The sequence below is a fragment of the Chelonoidis abingdonii genome, chromosome 7, assembly GCF_003597395.2.
Source record: "Chelonoidis abingdonii isolate Lonesome George chromosome 7, CheloAbing_2.0, whole genome shotgun sequence".
Classification (NCBI taxonomy): domain Eukaryota; kingdom Metazoa; phylum Chordata; order Testudines; family Testudinidae; genus Chelonoidis; species Chelonoidis abingdonii.
Genome location: NC_133775.1, coordinates 98937557 through 98960355, shown reverse-complemented (window position 1 = coordinate 98960355; position 22799 = coordinate 98937557). Strand labels below are relative to the sequence as shown.

The window sequence follows — 22799 nt, the reverse complement described above, 5'->3', positions numbered from 1 at the left end:
ATTGTTTTGTTTTTGAGTGCAGTTATATAACAAAAAAAATCTACATTTGTAATTTGCACTTTCACCACAAGGAGATTGCACTACAGTACTTGAATGAGGTGAATTGAAAAATACTATTTTTTATTTATCATTTTTACAGTGCAAATATTTAATTTCAATTACAACACAATGCAATATATATGAAAATGTAGAAAAAATCCAAAATATGTAATATATTTCAATTGGTATATTATTAACAGTGCAATTAAAACTGTGATTAATTTTTTTTTTAGGTAATCACATTAGTTAACTGTGATTAATCGACAGCCCTATCCATAATTCAAGTAGAAGAAGGCAGGGTCTGATGTCATTCTGGGCATCTAGAGAATTGGGAAGGTGGTTGCTGCTGGGTTTGGGATGACCTGGGTTCCTGAGTTGACTCCCTTCTCTCTTTCCCTCCCAATGCTTTTCATTCTCTGACAGCCACATGGACTGGGGAAGGAGGTCCCAGCTGCTTCAGATCTGAGAGGATGAGGGGACAAGGGAAACCTAGCTGGGCTTCAGCTCTTGCCTTGTTCTTGGTTCTCCTGGTGGGGGAGTTCCCTAGCTCCTGGGGATTGGCTCCACTCCACAGGAATGTTCTTCCTTCTTGTAATTTAGAATTATGGTTTATTTTTGTATGATTTATTATTACACTAATTTAAGTTATGCCTGACAGTCTCTGCTCTGATGATGCCTGGGTGGAGTGGCAGGTGTGGCTGCAGGTCAAGATTAAGGTACACTGACAGCAGCACCTGATGGCATAATGCCAGACTTGAGTCAGTCCTGTTAGCCCACTTGCATAAGCATTAAACTTGATTCCAAACTTCCTTCGAGCCAAAAAGGTGTATTCACTGTAGATGCTGTATAAAGTGAATTGTGATACATCAATAATTTCAGGGTGCTGCAGCATGTTCTTCTACTACACCCTTATAATAGGGATTTTGGTTAGAACATTCTATTATGTAAGATGTAAACTACATTCAGAACCATAATAATTATCTTAACTGCATCACTATCTATTTATAACAGCCAAGATGTGAGGCACAGAAATTCAGTATAGTATTGTCTAGAGAACAAAATGTAACAGGGTTGATCTGTTCATTACATTGAAATCTGATTACGTATTTGTTTAAAAAGGAGATTCCTTATTAGTATTAATAATAGATAAATAATAACATAATGCATTTATCAGTCACATTGAAACAAATTTAAAATTCTGATCTAAGAATAGCTTTTCTGTGAAGTGCCTGTTACATTCACAGGCCCTCTCTCATTTTACCAGGTTTCTTTGTATTTGTGCATGAATATGGAGTCTCAAATGGAATTTTTTCTCCTTCCTGAACACTTTGCCCTATATATAGGAAAAGGTCAGATTTATTTGAACTCTGACCTGTTTACAAATGTGGAGTTGCCTCCTAGTCAAGTCAATAGGCGTTGCAAGTGCTCAGCACTTCTCAGAATTAGGTCCCTGAGCTGAAGATGAACTGGATAAAAGGCACTGGTTAGCATTTGCTTTAGGAGTTATATTAGGGTGACCAGATAGCAAGTGTAAAAAAATCAGGACAGGGGATGGGGGGTAATAGGAGCCTATAAAAGAAAAGCCCCCAAAATCAGGACTGTCCCTATAAAATTGGGACATCTGGTCACCCTAAGTTATATTTTGGATGTGAACGTAAATACAAGTGCATCTGCCCTGGGGCAAAATCCTATGTCTTCCCCTTCCCTAGTTGTAACATCTCCAAACCAAAACCAGCTTCAGCCCTGGATTATCAATTACACTGGCTTGGTGACCTTGTGGTTAAACTTTTCATTACCATTTGAATAACATGGGTGTGATTCATCCATCTAGGCAAAGAGGGTTGGTCATTATTACAGGGGCTTTGTGAGATGAGGTGTTAATTGGAGAAGGGGACTCTGAAAACCCTTGGTTATAATCAGAAAAAAATGCCTAGGAAAAAAACATAACCAACTCCACTTATGTCAGCAAAGTTCAGCATCCTCAAGTTGGGTTCAAGAAAGGGAAAAGAATTACAGCTCACAGATAGAAGTAAAATCATGTATTCCCTTGGCTAAATTGTGTCTTACTTCTCTCTGTTGCCCTTGGAGCTGGGCTATAGAAGCATAGCTGCAGAAGAAAGGTACTCTGGTGCGTTGGGTCTGTAAAGAGCAGATCCAGGTAGAAGGCCTGTGGGACTACAGGGGGAAGGGCAGTGCTTTGCACTCTTTATATTTGCTGACGAAAGGTGCAGCATATGCTCATCTTGGGTTTATAAAAAGGTAGGGGGAGGGAATCCTGGTCTCTTTGCCAATTTAGCTGGCTCCTTAGGACTATGAAGCATGCCTGAGTGCATTAGCCAGTTGCCCTCTATGTAGGGTAGGAATCACTGATGTCTGTGTTTTGCCACAGCCCTGTTCACTGGGATAGAAAAAGGAGATACTTTCTGCTTCTGCACAGGTCTAGCTAGAATTTAGACCTCACATTTTGTTTGAGGTTGACTTTAAAGGAAATGAAGACTGCAGCCACTTAGCTACAATATTAGATACATTTAAATTCTACATAATTTGGATTTCTGAAGTTGGCTGTTTCAGTCAGAAACAGTTGTCATTCCTTTATGTGTGGGTAGGAAGAGCAGAGAAGAGATTCCATCCAGAGCACAAGAAAGATTAGGTGGGATTTATGTGAATACAATGCAGGTGGGAGGTGCCAAGTGTATGTTCCTTGCAATAAAAACCTGTAACATATTACTTCCATGGCAATTGCCTGTTTATGATCTGTTCCATGTTCCAAGAGTTTAAAAGAAGCTTCTGGAAATGATCATCAGGCAACAGGAACGCATTTCTGAATTAGGGGTGTGAAGTATGTTGATGTGGACATTTCAGCAAACCTAAAGTGCTGTGGGACTGATTCAGCAGAACACTTAAGCATGATGTGCTTAAGTTTTTTGCTGAACTGGAGCCTCTAAACCCACCGCTGTTGCTGACTCCCTCTGTGGCAAGACACTTACACAGGAAGAAACTGAGATAGAGAGGGTAACATAGGGAAGTAAGCACTATTACCCCATCTCAGAGTTCCTGCAAGATTAATGAGAGAATGTTTGTAAAGTGTTCTGAAGATTCAAATTGTTAAGTAAATGCCATGATTGTTATATTCAGACCCAGCTAAGTGTTCTGCAACTAATTAGGGGAACACATTGAACACAACATGGCAGGTTTTCTTGTGATGAAATATAAAATATGGGGGGTGAGGGAGTGTAACACTGAATAACAAAAGTGTGTGATTTGAGAGATTTTTTTGTTGAAGGGACTAACTTCATTTGGAAGAAAATGTGGGTGCTATGTGCTTTTGAAACTCAGATCTATGGTTTCTTAGGGTGAGGACACAAAATTTGAAGTTGAAAATGTTGGGCTATGTTTTTGCCTGGAGGGTGGGATATATTTATACTTGACTTGTGTGTGCGTGTGTGTGGGGGGGGGGGGCGTTGTTTGATTTTATGTTTGGATGTGCACAAAACACAAATTGTTGCATTTTTGAAAAATAAAGAAATAGGGCCACCCTCTCCATGCTTTCTGGCCAGAATAACCAAAAAACTCATATTGAAAGTGTCCTAAACATACTGATAGTTTCAGAGTAACATTTTTTTTTATAAAGTATTTAGGTTCCTCACTGAAGGGTTTATCTAGGAATGTAACACTAGCCAGACCAGACCTTGCCTCCTGCAGTAATCCATGCCTGATGCTTCAGAGTTAAGCAAACATCCCCTTTAATGCTCCCTGTTTGCTGCATGCAATCTTCTCTACAGTTTGATACTTTGTCAGACTTTGCAGGCCCTTATTTCTGCTTACTATTGGCTGGAAGGATCTGGTGGTAGCAGACTCATCGCTTTTATCAACAGCTGTGGTTCTGAGGTCTAAAATCATTTTTAATATAACTCTATGGACTACATGGCTGGAGATATACCAGGGAAGAATTTGGCCTTGAATTTATAATAGGAGAGCCACACTGACATTGTCCCTTTTGGTATGCTCATCAGTGAGGATTTGCTGCTCTATTTTTTTTGCTGTCCTCTTCTCAGTCTAATACTGTTTTTCCAAAGATACTTAAACGCTCATGATAGGGTGAATCAGATAGCTCATAAAGTTTGCAGTGCCCTGCTGGTGACTAGTGACCACAATGGCAACTTTTGTAACGTTAATTATGGTGCATTTTTACAATACCACTGACAGAAACACCCTCTCCCAACTCTAATATTAGAGCCCTGGAGGTGTCACTGTAGGTCATGTGTTAATTAAGTTGAAAGATGGGCACTGTCACCCATTAGGGGAGCAGGTAATTTACACTTATAAATGCTACATTTATTTTATTTTCCCATGATAGAGTTTGTTCCAGTATTAAGAAAACAACAAACCCCTCCCATGACCTGTTTAATAGAAAACTTGAATTTTTTTCCTAGGCAATATTAATGGGAGGAAAAACCCCTCTCACAATTAATATCACCTTCCAAATAAGGCTGTTTCTAACAATGGCAGTGGTGACTTGAGTGTGAGCAAAGCTATGTCCGGCAATCAGTTTGGCTCAGCTTGACTCAAATACTACAAACTGGGTTGGCCTAATTCAGTGTTGTCCTGAAACTTGTGAAGTCATTTAAAATCAGTCTAAAGTGAGTGTAAAATACAGTTATCAGTGTAGGCTGCACCAATTTTAGCCTTTCTGTGGACATTTCCTGCATCCTTAGCTAGAGAGTTATAGTAGTCTAATTCAGTGGCTCTTAACCTTTCCAAGCTACTGTACTCGTTTCAGGAGTCTAATTTGTCTTGCATACCCCCCAGTTACACCTCACTTCAAAACTACTTGCTTACAAAATCAGGTGTAAAAGTGCCACAGTACATTACTGAGAAAAATGCTTATTTTCTCTTTTTTTTTTTTTACCATAGAATTATAAAATAAATCAATTTGAATAAAAACATTGTACTTTTCAGTGTATGGTATATAGAGCTGTATAAACAAGTAATTGTAAGAAATTTTAGTTTGTATTGCCTTCGCTAGTACTTTTTATGTAGCCTGTTGTAAAACTAGGCAGATATATAGATGAGTTGAGGTACCCCCTGGAAGACCTCTGCATACCCCCAGGGGTACATATACTCTTGGTTGAGTACCACTGGTCTAATTCAGAGATGATGAAAGTTAAAGAACCACTCACACTGACTACATTCTCACCCAAGAGTAAGGGGAACAATTTTGTTGCCAAATTAAAATGCAGAAAACATCTTCATAACAACTGCTGTATATAATAGTACTAATGATTGAAGATGACTCAAAGGCTTCTCAGAATCTTTATTTCTATGGTCTTATTCCCCCAGATCATGGGTGAGGATAACCTATTGGCAATTTCTTCTAAGTGGTTCCTACTAAGCCTAATCTTGGTTTACAGTTGGGCCACGAGCTCCTCGTCCATCTGCAGATAGTGAGACACCTTGCTGATGACGGAAGCTGCATCAGTGGAGATATACAGTTGGAATAATATTCTCATTAAGGGCACATGAATCTGTGTAATCTTACCTTGCAGTATTATAGATGTGGTAGGAGAAGGGATAGAGTATTGAGCCAGGTAGGTTTCTGTATGAGTGACTTTGCTAACAAAGACCGTGCGCCCACCAAAGCCCTCTGTGGCTTCTCTACTAGAAATGAGTGGTTCCAGCAAAGGGCAGACCCATTCACTCCTGCAGGATCTCACACGTCATTAACGCTGTATGATCAACAGCATGAAATGCCTCAGCAAGGTTGAAGAGGATGGATGCGGAGACGGGTTTTGTCTCCTAGGCCAGGAGCAGGTCACCTCAGTTCTAGCTTTCCCCATCCTAGCCAGAGCAATGGTTTTCTTTGCGTCTCACTGGGCATGCTGACCTTTCCTTGTAAGCCGAACGCTTCATACCACTTACAACTCATCAGCTACTTTACCTTTCTGTGGTGTCACGGTGACTAATATCACCTGCGCCCGACGCTCTTAGGAAAACCACATGGCTGATGCTATCCTAGGGGCCATTCAGCACCCCTAGGTGAGGAACTGGCACCAACTACCTCCCTGTGGAGAGCCGGCTCCGGGGAGTGGGTGTGGAGGGAGCACCCTGCTGGGGAGGGGGTTTGCCTGGTGTGAGGGGCAGCACCCTGTCGGGAAGAAGGCTCGAGCCGGCTCTCCGCAATGGGTGTGGTGGGCGGGCTGAACCAGCTCTGCAACAAAAAGACTTTACACAGGAGCCGGTGGCTACCATGAAGGGATCCAATCACCCTCCACCGGGCGGACCAGGCCTCTCTAACGCTGCTCTGGACTGCAGTCTACACTGCGCATGCTCTAATCGTCTCCAGTCGCTCAGTTCAGGCACCTTCACCTCTCGCTTCGTTATTGATGCTACGCATGCGTCGCTGTCCAGCCGTTCTCCTCTTCCTTTTGATCCAGCACTGCACATGCGTCTTTCCATTCGTCCGTAAAACACTGTGAGCGTTACGCATGCGCTAATTCTGACATCGCCACGGCGTTGAAGTAAGCATGCGCTGATATTTCGGGCTTCCTCCCTTTGCTGCTAACATTACGCATGCGCTGCCTCTCTCCGGCTGGCCCCGCCCTTTTATTATAAGTATCACGCATGCGTTTCCTTCTCGTCCGCTTCTGTGCATGCGCCGTGTTACCCCTCCCCCTTCTAGGGGGAAGCAGAGGGGGGGTGACGTCAGGGCGCGGCGGCCATTACACGGAGGGAGTGAAGAACGAGTGAGTGCTAGAACCGCTGTGGGGAGCCGGAATCTAGCCGTGGGAGTTGTTAGCGTCTGCCGCCGCCACCGCGCCTCCCGTGTGTCCTCTGAGACCGCGGCCGCTGCTTGGAGCGGATCGTAGGGGGTGGCGTGGCAGAGCCGAGCGGCAGCGGTAGGAGCCGGTGAGGAGAGCGAGCGGGCGGGCGGGCGGCATGGAGGAGAAGGTCTTCACGAAGGAGCTCGACCAGTGGGTGGAGCAGCTCAACGAGTGCAAGCAGCTGTCCGAGGGGCAGGTGAAGAGCCTCTGCGAGAAGGTAAGTGGAGCTGGGGGCTGGGAGGCAGGGAAGAGCGAGCAATACTCTGCGGTGAGGCGAGACCTGGGAAAGGGAGTCTGGGCTGGGGGCGCGAAGCGGAGGGGGCGGGCGAATGCGGCGCCTCTGACAGGGTGAGGAGAAGGAGGGGGCTGGGGAAGCGCTTGTGGGAGGGGAGTGGGGTTGGTCTCTCCGAGGGGCAGCTGCGGGAGTAGGGTAAGGCAGAGCCGGGGGGCTCCGTGGATGAGTCTCCTCGGGCGGGGCCGATTTTTTCCTAGCGCCGCTGCGGCTGCCTGAAGCTGTCTCGCCCCCCGGGCATAGCGAGTCCTAGAGCTCCGAGGCGGGGGTATCCTCCTCTTCCCGGGCAGTTCTGCGCCCCCTGTCGCTCCGCTCGGAGACTGAATCCTTCGCCTGCTTTTCACTGCCTCCTAAAATGGCGCCTCTCGCAGGGATTCTCCGGGGCGAAGAGACCCTTGTGCACATCAACCATTCTCGGCGCTGAGGGTATTTCGCTCGCAGTGTCATCGGCTAGTTCCTCTTCCTGGGTCCGTGCTAGCCGTACAAAGGCAAATCCATTAAGCAACACGTGCACGTCGTCCAAACGCTAATCCTCTGTTCTCTAATGCCCCAGCCCCACTTTCCATTTTTTAAAACAGTGTTTGAAATATCGTTGGAATTGCTCAGTTGTGTGAGCAGAAGATGGGGGTATTGTGGCCGCACATTTGTATCTTCTGTGTTACCATGCTAATCTCCAACCCATTCTGTAATTGTTGGCACGTTGGAGCACTTGGGAAGAAGATGCTAGTCCCCTTGGGACAGTTAATACATGTTTGTTTTTCTTGTAACAATCCACCAAAATAGCAGAAATTAAAGTGAAAATTTAATTTTAAGGTGGTAATGTAACTGTTCCCATCCCCCCAACAAGTAATTTGGATTTGGGATTTTCTGACTCCTTCATTGCATTCATGTTGTTTTTTTTTTTAACTTCATGACGTGTTTGGAATGGCCTTTAAAATGTAGTTGGGAATTAGATTAATTTGAGGTATTGGTTTCTCTTTGTAGGAGTTTCTAAATTTTGTCCGAAGTAAACTTAAGAGGTAACAAACTTCATGTTATGCAACTACGTGGAGTTGTTATGGGTGTTGAGGATTGGACGTTATCTGTTTTGGGGGTCATTCCTATGTTCATGGATTTCATCAGTTTAGAGAAGCTGTGCAAAATTTACCTAGAGAGTACTCTAGTTTAAAAAAAAAAAAGGTAAATTCAGTGGTTGGACAAGTACATTTTCATGACAATTTTGCAAAGCTGTTGCAGAGGATGTATAATCTCTTGCTTTTTATTTCCCCTTCAACATGTGCTTTAATGCCAGAAGGTGAAAAATTTATGCTAGAGCAATTGTTTTTGTTTTTTCTTAAACTAGTCTATTTGCAGTGCAGTGGCTTTCTGACATGTGACCAAAATCTTATACGTGTGTGAATAGGTAACTCGTTTTAGGTAAATGGAAATGTGCACCATGGTAAGATCACTTGGAGCAATAAATGATGTGGCATTCTCATTCCTGAGTTTTAGAAACAGTTTTTGTGCAGGTCACAATACACTCTCCTTTAATACCAACCTGTCTTTCACAAATGGCATTCTGATTTTGAATACTGATCAAGTTGTGTTGACTTTTCGGTTATAAGTTTTTCTGGCTAAGCATAAGGGTGTGCATATAATTCTAATGTGGGGGAAATATTTGTGGAGTGTTTGAGGGAATTCAGGTTGCAGAGTTTGAGACATCGCTGATGTACACCCTCTGTAAATACTTTACTTTATCCCTAATACTAAAGAGCCTGACTTGGCATTGTCTGTCATCACTACAGTGTGTTTGAATCTGCTTCTTTCCACAGGGTTCTTTGTAATCTTGATAGTCACTGAAAAGTATTTTAATAGACAAGTGCACATTAATGCACTGAGTCCAAACTTTACAACTGTGAAGTATTCCAATACTTCAGTTTTGTTCAAATTATGGTGAGCATTTAATTCTCTAAATTGTAATGTTTCAAATAGGTAATAAGACGTAAGTGCAAAAATTGTCATATGCTTGAACACAATATACTCATCTTTTTCTTAAATTACTCTTCCAAATGATATATAAAGTGGTGTCCTAGTAAGTGAGGTGATGTCTATACATATACCTTAATAATTGTTAAAATAATAATGATTTATAAATGCACAAGACTAGTTCCTTGCCACAATGAGCATGCAATTAAATTAAACACAATGACAATTTACTACGTTTAATGGGCATGTGGGAATCTGAACACTGTTAGGTAGGATGTTTGGGAAAGGAGACTTAAGGAAAGCAGCTTAGTTGAGACAAGGAGAGAAAACAAGGACTAGGAAGGGAATTGACTCAGCATTGCAGTTTCTGAGTTTAGACATCTTGCTACCAAATGGAATCCACATCCCCCAGTGAAATGCCCAGGCTTCCCTGTATGATGCATGGGAAGAGCTAGGTGCCTAAGAATGGAATCCATAGAAGCCAGCAAGCTGAGCATAGAAAATGCCATGGGGTTGTGTGTGTGGCATGAGTTCCACTCCTCAAAGGGAGTTAGGTGCCTAACTCCATTTGGGGTTCACAGCCATGAACACTCTTCTGGAGTTAAAGAACCTAAACCAGGGATGGGCAAATTATGGCCCACTGGCTGGATCCGGCCCACCAGCTGTTGTAATCCGGTCCTTAAGCTCCCACTGGGGAGCAGGGTCTGGGGCTTGTCCTTTTCTGGCACTCCAGTCAGGGAGCAGGGTTGGGGGCCACTCTGTGCGGCTCCCAGAAGCAGTGGCATGTCCCCCCTCTGGTTCCTATGCGTAGGGGTAGCCAGAGGGCTCTGCTCTGCATGCTGAGCCTGCGGAAGGGCCAGTGTGCAGCAGAGCCACCTGGCCATGCCTCTGCATAGGAGCCGGAGGGTGGACATGCTGCTGCTTTTGAGGTAGGTGCAGGCTCTGGGCAGCACATCTGAGCCAGTGTCCCAGCCCCCTGCCCAGCCCTGAGCACCCTCCTGTACCCCAAACCCCTCATCACTGGCCCTACCCCAGAGCCCGCACCCCCTTCCCTGCAATACCCCAGTCCCCTGCCTCAGTCCTGATACCCCTCACTCCCAGCCCGGAGCACCCTCCTACACCCCAAACTGCCCAGAGCCTGCACCCTCAGCCAGAGCCCTCACTCCCCAATCCCAGCCTGAAGCCCCCTCTCACACCCTTAACTCTTCATTTCTGGACCCACCGCAGAGCCCACATCCCCAGCCAGAGCCCTCACTCTCTCCCACACCCCAACCCCAATTTCGTGAGCATTCATGGCCCACCATACGTTTTTCCAACCCAGATGTAGCCCTTAGGGCAGGGATGGGCAAACTTTTTGGCCCAAGACCTTTCTTGTCTCCTCCCCCAAAAAACACAGACTGAGGAGGAGATGGTAGTGCCCCCTTATAACCTTTAGCCCGGTGGTTAGCGCAGTCACAGTGTGGTAGATGTGGGTTCAGATCTCCTCCCCATCTGTTGTGGAGCAGAGATTTGAACCCGTCTCCCACCTCTCAGCAGAATGCCCTACCAACTAGGCTAAGTGGTATTCTGGGGTTGGTATTTCAGTATCTCTCATTGAAGCTGTTTCACTATATATAAATTAAATATTAATTGGGCTGGAGAGTGAAAATGACTATAGTCCAGTGGGTAGGCCATTCTCCTGTTGCATGGGAGATGTTGTTGGTTCAAATCCATGGCTGCAAATCAGAGGAAGAAATTGAACCCAGATCTCCTGCATCCTGACAGAGTGCTGTAACCACTTGTCTAAAGATTATGTGGGCTGAACACCATTATATTCCTGTGGGGTTCTGTATGGGGCCTGATCCAGTAGATGTGCTTAAAGGTTAATTCTAATAATGCCTACTGGATTTGGCCCTTCAGGGAAGGTAGTGGTGGGGGAACACCTCCTTTTAAGATCCTGCTGGGACTTAGGCATGAGAGAGCCATCTGGAGTCAGGATTGAGGCAGTATTTCCATGATTGCTGGCAGATTTTTAGGTGCCGCTGGGACTTCATAAAAAGAAACCTATGGCATTAGGTGGCAGCTGCTGAATGGATGTTTTTAGGATCTGAATTTTGGACAAGTGGCAGTTAGATGTATTACTTCCTTTGTGGATCTTTCCCTCAGGGCTTATGTATAATGGTGATGAGCGCTGCAGAAGTATGTCTTCCACAGCTGGTAGGAAAGGTGACCTAAACTGAACCATTTTTGATAGAGAGAAGGGAAGTTGAAAGTCTCATAAGGTGAGAAGCAGTTTTTTAGCAGTAAGGGTAGATTGAAGCAATGAGACTTTTTCAGCCACAACGAAGAAGGAAATAAATGTAAAAAGCGGTTCTGAGATTGTGAAGATGAGGGAGTTGTCAGTGGGCAAGATGAGAGGTAGTAGAAAGAAATAAGTTTGGCATAAATGGTAGTCATGCTTCAAGGGCGAGATAACAGAAGTGAGAGTAGATAGGTAACAGGAGTGGCCAGAGAAGGGGACATAGTTGAGCCTCTGGTATGAATCTGCTTCAACTTGTAAAAATATGTCTACCCCCACTGAAACTGACAGTCCCTTGCACATCTATAAAATGAGCTTAATACACAAACTTCAACTAAAATAACTAAATTGGTTTAAAGTCACACCTTTTGTTATTTAGGTACAGCTTGGTGAGATTGCTTAATTTGGAATAAATATCCTATTTTGATCTCGCAGGAGGAATTTTGTTGTGCAGACTTAAGGCTTTTCTTCATAGTGAGGCAGTGCACACCAAAATTATAGTGTTTTAATGTGTTGCATTCTAACTGTTCCGTGTAGACCTGCTGACATGCTCAAAAAGGTACTTAATATATTTTGATGTAGTCCCATTGGAAACAGTACTGTGTAAAAAGACTCATAGTGCATGTTAAGAGTGCATCAGCAGGGCCTACATGAGACAGAATTCTTCCATCCACCTGCTAGCACCATCTACATGATGGGGTTTGGTTGGCTTAACTATGTTGCTCAGTGGTGTGGATTTTCCCTCTGTCTGAGTGACTAGCTGGGTCTATCCAATTTTTTTTAGTGTAGACCAGGCCTTACTGACTCTAAAGAAAGTTTCAGTGAGAGATTGAAGTGACATGCATAGAAGGCTGGAGAGGGAGGGAATAATTGAAAATTGAATGGAATTAAGGGTGGGTTTATTAACAAAATAGAATACTTGAAAGTCAGAGTTGATTTAAATAGTTTAATTGTGCCTTTTAAAGGGGAGTGGCAGTATTGAATATATAATGTTTTACAGACTTCTTTAAGTGCTGTGATAAGAGAAATCCATTTATGAACAAAATATACAAGAATCCATTATAACTTTTATCTGATAAGGTCTGATAATCCTTGAATTCTGCCATTCAAGAAGCTTGGGTTGTATTGTATGCATTGTAAATTGGAGCTAGTGGAATAGTAATAAGCCGAAGGGCTCTGTTCTTTCCTTCTTCAACTCTCCTGGTTAAGAATACACATCTGTATGCATTATTCCATGCTGTAATATAATGACTGTAATCTAGTTGCTCCATTAATATACCACCTTGTTGTGTTGTGCCCAGTCACATAGTGAATGGTGACTGTGCCATAACTTGGCAAAATGTCCACTGGATGTGTGAAAGAAATAACTCCTTGAAGTACTATTCTAAATTTTTTAGTTTTTTCAAATTAAAAATAAAACTTCAGTCATGAATGGTGATTAGATTTTTTTCAATAGTTGATATTTATTCTAAGATGAATGGCTTCTTAGGGTATGGCTACACTTGCAGCTGTACAGTGCTGCTGTGGGAGCACTCCCGTGGCAGCGCTTTGAAGTGCAGGTGTGGTCGCAGTGCTGCAGGTACTCCACCTCCCCGTGGGGATTAGCTTGCAGCGCTTGGAGCCGCACTCCCAGCACTGGGGCACTGTTTACGCTGGCGCTTTGCAGTGCTGTAACTTGCTGCGCTCAGGGGTGTGTTTGTTTTTTTCACATCCCTGAGCGAGACAGTTGCAGCGCTGTAAAGTGCCAGTGTAGCCAAGGCCTTAGTGTATAACTGATGCATCTTACAGGTGTTGCTTTGCTTATGTGTTCCATTTATTAAAAATATAATAAAACTTGGACACGTCACTTAAACCATAGCTTGTTGCTATTTGGTAGCCAAGCTGCTAATGTTAGTTTTGATCACATTGCATTGTGTGAAGATTCCTTAATGAGTGTTTATAAATTGAGGGCAGTATAAATCCCTCATGATCAGGTCTACACCAGCTCTAATGTGAGTATGCAAGGAAGGGGAAAGCAAGGCATAAACTCTATAAGTTCTGGAACATGAGCTGCTTTTCATACTCCTTGGTGTTCACAGTGCATTATTGGGAGACGGAGCAATGGTCTAGTTGCCCTCTGGCCTGTCTGCAAACGAAGTATGCTGAAAAGAGATGTAGCAAGGGAGTGTTGTGTAATTTCAGGAGCTCAGATGCCACCTTACAGATGCATTAAGGGCTGAATTATGATATCATAGTTTTTAGAAACTCCAGTCAGTGTCTTGTTTATACAACTAGCACAAAATAAATGTTGATACAGTCCCTGCCCCGGAGATTGTACAATCTATAATTGGGCCACTCTTTTTAGACTTGATTTTTAAGGGAGGGGGAAATCCATTACTGTGTAGGAAAATCTTCTCTTAAAACTGCAACTGCTTTGTCATACCTCTGTATATCTGTTGCTAGTAATGAATTGATTCAGTTAAACCAGTACTGAAGATGGATTAACTGCAGGTGTGGCAAGAGCAAAACGCATTCAGCACTCTGTCAGAAACTTTGCTCAAAACCTGCTCTTACCATAGTTTAGGAAACAGTGGGACACTTTGTCCTTGGCTACACTTGTACTTAACCCATGTTCAGCACTTGTCAACAATAGGTAACTTTACTAGTGTAAACAGGTTTATAAAGCCATACAAACTCAATTGACATTCTTTTGTAATTAATGGCATAATTTACTTATTACAAACTTTTTCATTGAGTCAGCTCTTCATAGCAATTTAAATTTGAAATCTGATTTGTACTTGTAATTTAGTTTCTGAGACTATTTACAATTGCGAATAAATTTAACAAGCAGGTAATTTAGGCCCATTGTAGACCTCTGAACTTGACTGTCCACAGCTTTAATTAAAGTGATGCTGCTGTAGGTTGAAAGCATGATCTCTGATGACAAAGCTTGCCTATGGATCCTGAGGGCTAATTCAGTTTGATACAAAGTGTGTGGCCTGGCATTATGTATCTTAACTTCATGCAAAACTGTTCAAATAGTTCATAACAGTGCCTGAGAGCTCTGTAAAAATGAGTTTGCTTTGTTTGAACTTGCTGCAAACAGCTGGAAAGCTGCACTAAAGGGGCAGCTGGGGATTTCTTGGTGTAGTGCAGGGGTGGGAAAACTTTTTGGCCTGAGGGCCACATCTGGGAATGGAAATTGTATGTCAGGCCATGAATGCTCACAGAATTGGGGGTTAGTGTGCAGGTGGGGGCTCTAGCTCTGGCTGGGGGTGGGGGCTCCAGCTCCGCCTGGGGGTGGTGTCTCTGGGGTGGGCTGGGGATGAGGGTTGGGGGTACAGGAGAGTGCTCCAGGCTGGGACAGAGGGGTTCAGAGGGCGGGAGGGGGATCAGGGCTGGGGCAGTGGGTTGGGGCATAGGAGGGGGTTGGGGTGCAGGATCTAGGCGTCGCTTATCTCAACTAGCTTCTGGAAGCTGTAGCATGTTCCCCCTCCAGCTCCTATATGGAGGTGTGGCTAGGCGGTTCTGCGTGCTGCCCTGTCTGCAGGAGCCTGCTCTGCAGCTCCCATTGGCTGCGAACCTGTTGGTGGGGGTGGTGCTTGAGATGGGGGCAGCATGCGGAGCTCCCTGGCTGCCCCTATGCATTGGAACTGGAGAGGGGGGGACATGCTGCGCTGGGGCTCCCGAAGCAGCACATGGAGTGGGGCAAGCCCACAACCCAGGCCAGATTAAAACATCTGAAGGGCTGGATGTGGCCCCCGGACCATAGTTTGTCCACCCCTAGTGTAGTGAAACTCAAGAGTTAGTGTAAGTCCATATAGTCAGCTTTACATTCTTGCCCTTCTTGTGGGGTTCACTACAAGAACATACCTTGAGCTGTGGAAGCTTGGGGGAGTCTATTTAGCCATTCCAAGAGAAATGGAAAAGTTGATTGAGCAACATCTTTGCCTCTGCACCCTTGAACTTGGTGCAGCTGAGGAGTGAGTCATTGATGTGCAGGTCATATTGTCACAGTTTACACTTTTAAAGAATTTGGTGCTTTGTGGAAAGCTTTTGATAACTTTCTAACTAAAAATGTCCTGCTCTGCTCTGTTCTGCGCTGGTGAGTCCTCAGATGGACTACAGGAACTCCCCTCTTAATGTCCTCTAACTTAATGTTGTTTTGATGTTACGTCCCTGATCCATTACAGAACTTGCTCGTTTAAAGTTGTGCAATGCTCCCCTCTGTTTGGCTGCCTGCTTTGTCCCCCATCAGCTCCCGTACACCTCACCCCAAGTATCTGCTGCCTATCAGTGGATTCCCTGGAACATCGCCTTCCCCCTGTTTTTCCCACCTCCTGCCCACGGCAATCAGCTGTCTTGTGGTGTTCAAGAGACTGGGTATATGGGGAAGGACATGTGCTGTGTCCTCGCTCCTCCACTTGGGGTTGGGGGGGGGGGGAGGCTGCCAACCTGTTCAATACATGTATTAAATTGCTTGTTTAAAGTGTATATAATGCCTTTTTGTCTGACCAAAAAAAATTTCCCTGGCACTTAACCCTCCCATTTACATTAATTCTTACGGGAAATTGGATTCACTTAACACTGTTTTGCTTAAAGTCACATTTTTCAGGAACATAACTACAACGTTAATTGAGGAGTTACTGTACTGTATCAGTGAGTCCAGTTCTGGATGCCTGCCTTTAAGAAAGATCTGGACAAATGGGCAAGAGTCCAGAGGAGAGTGTGCAGCCAAAAAAAAATTAAAAGTTTAGGAAACCTGATGTGTGAGGACAGGCTTAAAAAAAGTGGGCATGTTTAGTCTTGAGAAAATAAGCCTATGGGAGGAAACCTGATGAGTCTTCAAATATTGTAAAGGCTGTTATAAAGAAGACGGTGATCATGTTTTCCACGTCTGCTGAAGGTAGGACAAATAATCTGCAGCAAAGGAGATTGAAGGTAGATGCTAGGAAAAGCTTTCTAACTATAAGGGTGGTTAAGATCTGGAATAATATTCCAAGGTAGATTATGGAATTCCTCTCATTGGGAGTTTTAAGAACTGGTTGGACGAACATCTGCTGGAGGTGATCTTGGTCCTGCTTCAGTGCAGGGACTGGATTTGATGACTTCTCAAGATCCTGTCCAGTTCTGTATTTCTATGATAGTTTTCATTAAAAAGTATTCAATCTTTTCACTCTTTAAAGTAATCCCAGTTTTTATGAAAAGTGCTTGTTGCTAATGTAATGCTGAAATCCTGTATCCACAGAACAGGTATGTGACAGCCAGTGGCAGTGTTGGCTTACCCACGATGTCCTTGCCATGTACTTCAAACCTGATCTTCGATGTAAATCATTGGGTTTCAGTCCTGCCTGTTAAATGCTTGAACTACCAATTCCAGTGGCCATAAAATCAGTTTTCTGCTGAGAACTGTTAGAGCTCATCTGCATACGACAGTTGCACTGGTTTTAACTAATTAAGTCACACCTTTAGTTAATTGTGTGGAAATGCTTATTCTGATTTTACTTAAAGTGAATTTAGGAATTGGTTTAAGATAAATAAAAATATGCTATTTTAAACTGAAAAAAGCATCCATGTAGAAGTTTGCAGTGATTTAACTAAATGTTTAAAAACGGACTTAAGTTGAAGCAATACAACTCTTGCATGTAGACAAGACCTGAATAGTTGGCTTCATGTGCTACTAATTTGTTTGTGAATCAGTCATCTAAGGATGAAGGTTTGTTTATTTAATAACCTGAGCCATCCATTTCATTGTGACTCTTGTGTTAAAATTTCATAAACTTGTGTTCAAGGGTAGGGAAAGCAGCATGACCTTTGTTTCAGAGGAGCCTGTACTATTCATGACATTTCCGGACAGGTCAGCTGTTGGTGTTAGGTGAAATGTGATTTCCTCCCAAGTCTTTAATTTAGTCTAGTACCTAAAATGAATCATTTTAGCCGAATAATAATTTGTTTTTCCGGTTTTGTGGGTAGGGGGTGGAGACAGAAATACATTAAAACTATAGGTATTTGCAACCTTGACAAACCTATTGCTTTGAGTTAAAAATCAAGGATGGAGAGTGTTCTGACAGAATTGAGCATAAGAGCACTGTAGAACCTTTTTTCCTTCACAGGAAGAAATTCTTCCAAAGTGTGAGTAGTGAAAAATAAATTGCTTATCTGTGTTGTATCATGGAGTATATGAGCTTGATTTTTTTTTCTAGCTAACTTCCTTATGAATGTTTGATCTTGCTGCTATCAGTGCGGCCAAATTGGTTTAGTCGCTCCCTCTGGCACTCAGGCAAGTAGCAATCTGTGGATAACGAAGTGTTTGTATCCTTTAAGATTGAGCATTGCTGCCCACTTCAGGCAGCTCTATATTTTGTTACCGTGTCTACAGTTGGAATGGTCAGCCCCAGGTAAAGCTTTTGAACTTCAGTAGTGGTTCGGTTTACCCACTTTTAAAGTTAACCTACTATCCATATGCTTTTTGCGGCTTTTGTTTTTGCTTTCACCCTAACACACACACCTTTAGTTTTATTAACTGTTTTGATCCTCTTCAGCACCTTTCTCAAGTCCCTGGCAATCATTAAAAGAAAGGGCAGCAAGTAGTACTCTGTGGCTGTACTATGTGTCCATACCACATGTATTGAAGGACCAGGCTTTCATTGTTTCATTGAACCCTAAATATTCACCATAGCTGGAACCAAGAACATCCGGAAGTGCAGGAAGCTCACAAAATGAAGGAGAGGCCAGGACAGTGTATTTTCAGCCAAAGTAATAGCCTGGCCAAACAAGGCTTATTGCTATTCCTCCATCTGGATGAGAAACTACTTCCCACCTAAAAGCTGAAGTATGAACTTAAAGGGAAAAGTAAATTTAAGCTGAGTCAGATACCCCCAGGGAAGAGTCTTATCTCATGATCTGACTCCTGCACATGCCCACAACTTTCTCCTCAGCAGTTTCTGAAGTTCAACATAGATCAAAATTGGCTTATTAGGCTGAATGGCAGAAAAGGCTAACATCTGCATTCTAAGAATATCATAGAATTGCAGTTCTTTTAACGACATAATAAATACCTGAGTCAGTTAAAAGATCCTCACAGCTTTTAAAATCACCCTGATCCAAACTTCCTCTTCTCCTCTCCGCCCCCTTCTCTCCCAGCCCCATGCTGAAACATACAAATAGAGAATCTTTGCACACAAAGAAAAGAAATAATGACTATCAGTGAATGGTCTTGCTTGGTATTGTGGTCTTGTACCAGGACCTGAACCTATGAGCCATTCCCATTCAGTTGATCAATCTGGCTTTAGTCATATCCTGTGTAGCAGATCTAGAGGAGGAAGTTGGGGGGGGGGGGGGAATGGGTGGTGTCTTCAGACTGGTCAGAGCATCCTCTTTCCTGGTGACTGAAAACAGCACACTATAGAAAAGATGTTACTGCTGAAACCAGTCTCCATCTTGCAAGACATGCCAGTTCAACATGCTGGGGCATCCATGGGAGCAAAAGCAGCTCAAAGATTTGGTCTCCTAAGGAGAAAAAAAATTCATATGCTAAACTGCTACACATGGGACAGGCCTGCAGAGGAAGTATCTTATTAATACTCAGTATATGCAACTTCGGGTTTGTGTTCACATAAATACCTCTCGAGTTCTATGCAAAGATTTGTTATGCTTGTTGACTTGAAATCAAGTCTGTTGGGGATTTAAGAGGCTGTGATTTCTTCAGAATAAGATGTTTCATGTTAAGTTTTATATAAAATGATCTGCATACGGGCTCCTAGTTGGTATTTCTGTTACCTGTTGGTTCTTGGTGGTGTATATTACGCTGTATGTGGTTTTTGGTTTTTTAGGTTTTCTACATCTACAAAATTCAGTGTAGTTCCTGCATTATTCTATTTCATATTTGTGTTATGCATTTAGTCCTCAAGTTTCTCTGAGCAGGGATTCTATTTTGCCTGCAATGTTTGGGCTACACACACCAAATTATGATATTATAAATGATCAAATGTATTGGCCAGGAACTTCAGACTTCTGACTGGAAAACCATGAAAGGACCTGAAGGAAATACAGGAATGATTGAAAAATGATTGTGCCTGACTGGAGCATTCTGGCAGTGCAAAAAGTCTGAAAAACAGCTGAATATAGGGGAATTCTCAGATACAGAGGAGCTCTGCTGGAGTTAGGCTGGTATACACCTATGTCAAACTCATGTGGGCCCCAGGATAGAGAGCTGGTAAATAGGGCAAAGCTGGAATGCAGTTTGCCCCAGCTGATGTATTTTAGAGGAGCTCCTGAGTGTCTTGGACTTCGGCAGGGCTATATCTGCTGAAGATGCACTATGAGAAGCAGAGAGCCGTAAGAAATGAATGCCAATGTGTGTACGTACACATGATCCTTCCACACCCATCTCTGTTGCATCAAGCAGAAATTCTGTGCACCAAAGAATCTGAGCCACAACTTATGAGTTTCACTTAGCAAGAGTATCTGCTTTTTAATAGCAGTGGCAGGTGCAGTTGACCCATCTTCTTTACTTAAAACCAAATTGACGATTAGTAATAAATGGTTACTGAAGGTTAGTAGACTAATAATTTGCTCTATGCTTTAAAAAGATGACCTCCAACAAAGTATTTGAACTGTATATTTAAAATGATTGTTTTTGCAGAAATCTGCTCTGTATTCAAAAGCAAATCTACAGAATAGTGCTTTAGATTTTTGTCTTCTTCCTAGGTACTGGGATCTCATTACAAACCACATAGGATGGGATGAGCAATAATATATTCTTTAAAAAAAAATACCATTTTAAATTTTCCTCTAATACTTGTACTACAGCATGTTGCAAACCGAATTCCTATTCCTGACTAAACCAATATTGAGTCTTTTTTCCATTTGTAGTCTGAGGGCTTTTTTCCATTTGTAGTCTGTCTTTGTCAAATTGCTTTTGAGAAAACTGGTTGGGTAAGCAGACAACTCAAATGCCAATTCTAAATGAACTTTAGTCACAGTATGACTAATGTGAAGTGTATCTGATAAGTGCTTCTTATGTCTTGAGCTTTTGGATTGCCCTGCTGAGTAAAATGGGTGGAGTTCTCCATTAACAACCTACACTACATCACGTTTTGCTGACTTCTCCTTCTGCCTCTTCTCTTCAAAGTGGAACTACAAGTATTTTCTGTTGCAGTTTCCGTATATAAGACTATTGTTTCAGCATAGGTTTTTCATAATACCTGTGTTCATCTTGAAATCTTTAATTCTTTTCATATTCTTGAAATCTGTACCTCTATGTTGTGGCTTTAAGACAGGAAAGCATAGCTATTGTTAAAGGATGCATACATTCTCAAGATTCAACAAATGAGTCTTTTTTAAAAGCTGACTAAGGACGTTTAATATTTTGAAAGTGATTTTTTTTTTTTTATCTCCTACAAGGTAGCGGACAGGACAAAAAGTGTGTGCATCTTTGATTGAAGTGTGGTATACTTGGATGAAAAATTCTTAGGAGGATCTTCTTTAGTAGCAGTGCTATTTTTGCATAAAATGCTTACACATTCTATTACAGCTGAGAATTATTTGTAAGGAGCATTTTTTTTTTTTTAATGGCAAATTTGTACATGTTAACACTTTTGGTTCTTACAATGTTTCTTTTCCTGACTAGAGTTAAAGTTATGGTTTAACACTAATGAAGAGTGATGTTTTTGAGTGAGATTAGCAAGGCTTGATGGGAGTATGCTCTTTCTTGTTTAATGAAGAAATCAGATTATTAGAGAGAGGCCATAGGGAGTTATGAACTAATACATTCTCAGTACTCAAATTAACAATTGTGACAACTTCCTTGAGTTTGATCCTACATGTTTTGTGAATGATTATGCAGAATCAATTACTTTTGGAAAAGACATGAGCCACTTCTGAATGAAATTTTTCATATTAAAGAACTGAGTTGATAGTATCAAAGACATATATTTGGCAACTAGCGTCTTTGAAACTAGTACTTCTTTACATTGTGACAATGAGCTGTGGAACTCCTTGCCTGAGCAGGTTGTGAAGGCTAGGACTATAACAGGGTTAAAAAGTGAACTAGATAACCTCAATGAATTTAAGTCCATTAATGGCTATTAGCCAGGATGGGTAAGGAATGGTTGTCCCGAGCCTCTGTTTTGTCGAGGGTGGTGATGGATGGCAGGAGAGAGATCACTTAATCATTACTGCACTTAGGATGGAAGAATCCATGCACTGCTACAGAGTAGGGACCGAATGGCTAGGCAGCAGTGCTGTAGAAAAGTACGTAGGGGTTACAGTAGACGAGAAGCTGGATATTGAGTCAACAACAGTGTGCCCTTCTCGCCAAGAAGGTGAACGGCATTTTGGGCTGTATAAGTTGGGCATTGTCAGCAGATCGAGGGATGTGATCGTTCCCCTATATTTGACATTGGTGAGGCCTCATCTGGAGTACTGTGTCCAGTTTTGGCCCAACTACAAGAAGGATGTGGAAAAATGTTGGAAAGCCACGGGAGGGCAACAAAAATGATTAGGGTGCTGGAGCACATGACTTATGAGGAAAGGCTGAAGGAATTGGGATTGTTTTTTCTGCAGAAGAGAAGAATGAGGGGGGAATTGATAGCTGCTTTCAACTGCCTGAAAAGGGGATCCAAAGAGGATGGATCTAGACTGTTCTCAGTGGTACCAGATGACAGAACAAGGAGTCTCAAGTTGCAGTGGAGGAGGTTTAGGTTGGACATTAGGAAAAACTTTTTCACCTAGGAGGGTGATGAAGCACTAGAATGGGTTACCTAGGGAGGTGGTGGAATCTCCTTCCTTAGAAGTTTTTAAGGTCAGGCTTGACATAGCCCTGGCTGGGATGATTTAGTTGGGAATTAGTCCTGCTTTGAGCAGGGGGTTGGACTAGATGACCTGCTGAGGTCCCTTCCAACCCTGATATTCTATGATTACCTGTTAGGTTCACTCCCTCTGGGGCACCTGGCATTGGCTACTGTTGGTAGACAAGATACTGGGCTGGGTGGACCTTTGGTTTGATCCAGTATGGCCATTCTTATGTTCTTAATAAAATATGTGCTCTGAGTTAAAATAACTTAAATCAGAATTCTGTCCTAAAGTTACCATACCAGTAAGTAGCCACCACCAGCTTTGTGCGACTTGAGTCTTGGACACAACATGAGTAGATCCAGGTTTCTCTTATGTCAGTTTGCATGTCTGCAAACTGGATTAATTTTCATATTTATTTGTTACGTTCTAAGGACAAAGAGAATTCTGTCCCTCAGATTAATTTTGTGTGTTCCGGGGTACCTATCACCTTTTTGCATTTTTAAAACTACTTTTCAGGTTTAGGTGAGGTCTGAGTTACATCTTACTTGAATATTAAAGTTTAATCCTCTCTGGCACTGCTTTGTTTAAAACTGTTACCATGGCTGCTAGACTGGATAATATCCAGAAA

At 42.7% G+C, this 22799-nt stretch overlaps 1 protein-coding gene across 2 annotated transcripts in view; it reads left to right on the top strand.

The window, feature by feature from the left end:
- LOC116826642 (serine/threonine-protein phosphatase 2A catalytic subunit alpha isoform) overlaps positions 1 to 22799 on the top strand; it is a 76320-nt gene that overhangs the window by 44063 nt on the left and 9458 nt on the right. Inside the window, exon 1 of one of the 2 annotated variants that reach the window (XM_032783508.2) lies at positions 6742 to 7077. The exons of the other annotated variant lie outside the window; for it this stretch is intronic. Coding sequence (XP_032639399.1) covers positions 6976 to 7077 — 102 coding nt within the window. The 5' untranslated portion in view covers positions 6742 to 6975. Of the gene's footprint in view, positions 1 to 6741; positions 7078 to 22799 lie in introns of those variants that run through there. 2 annotated transcript variants of the gene reach the window in all.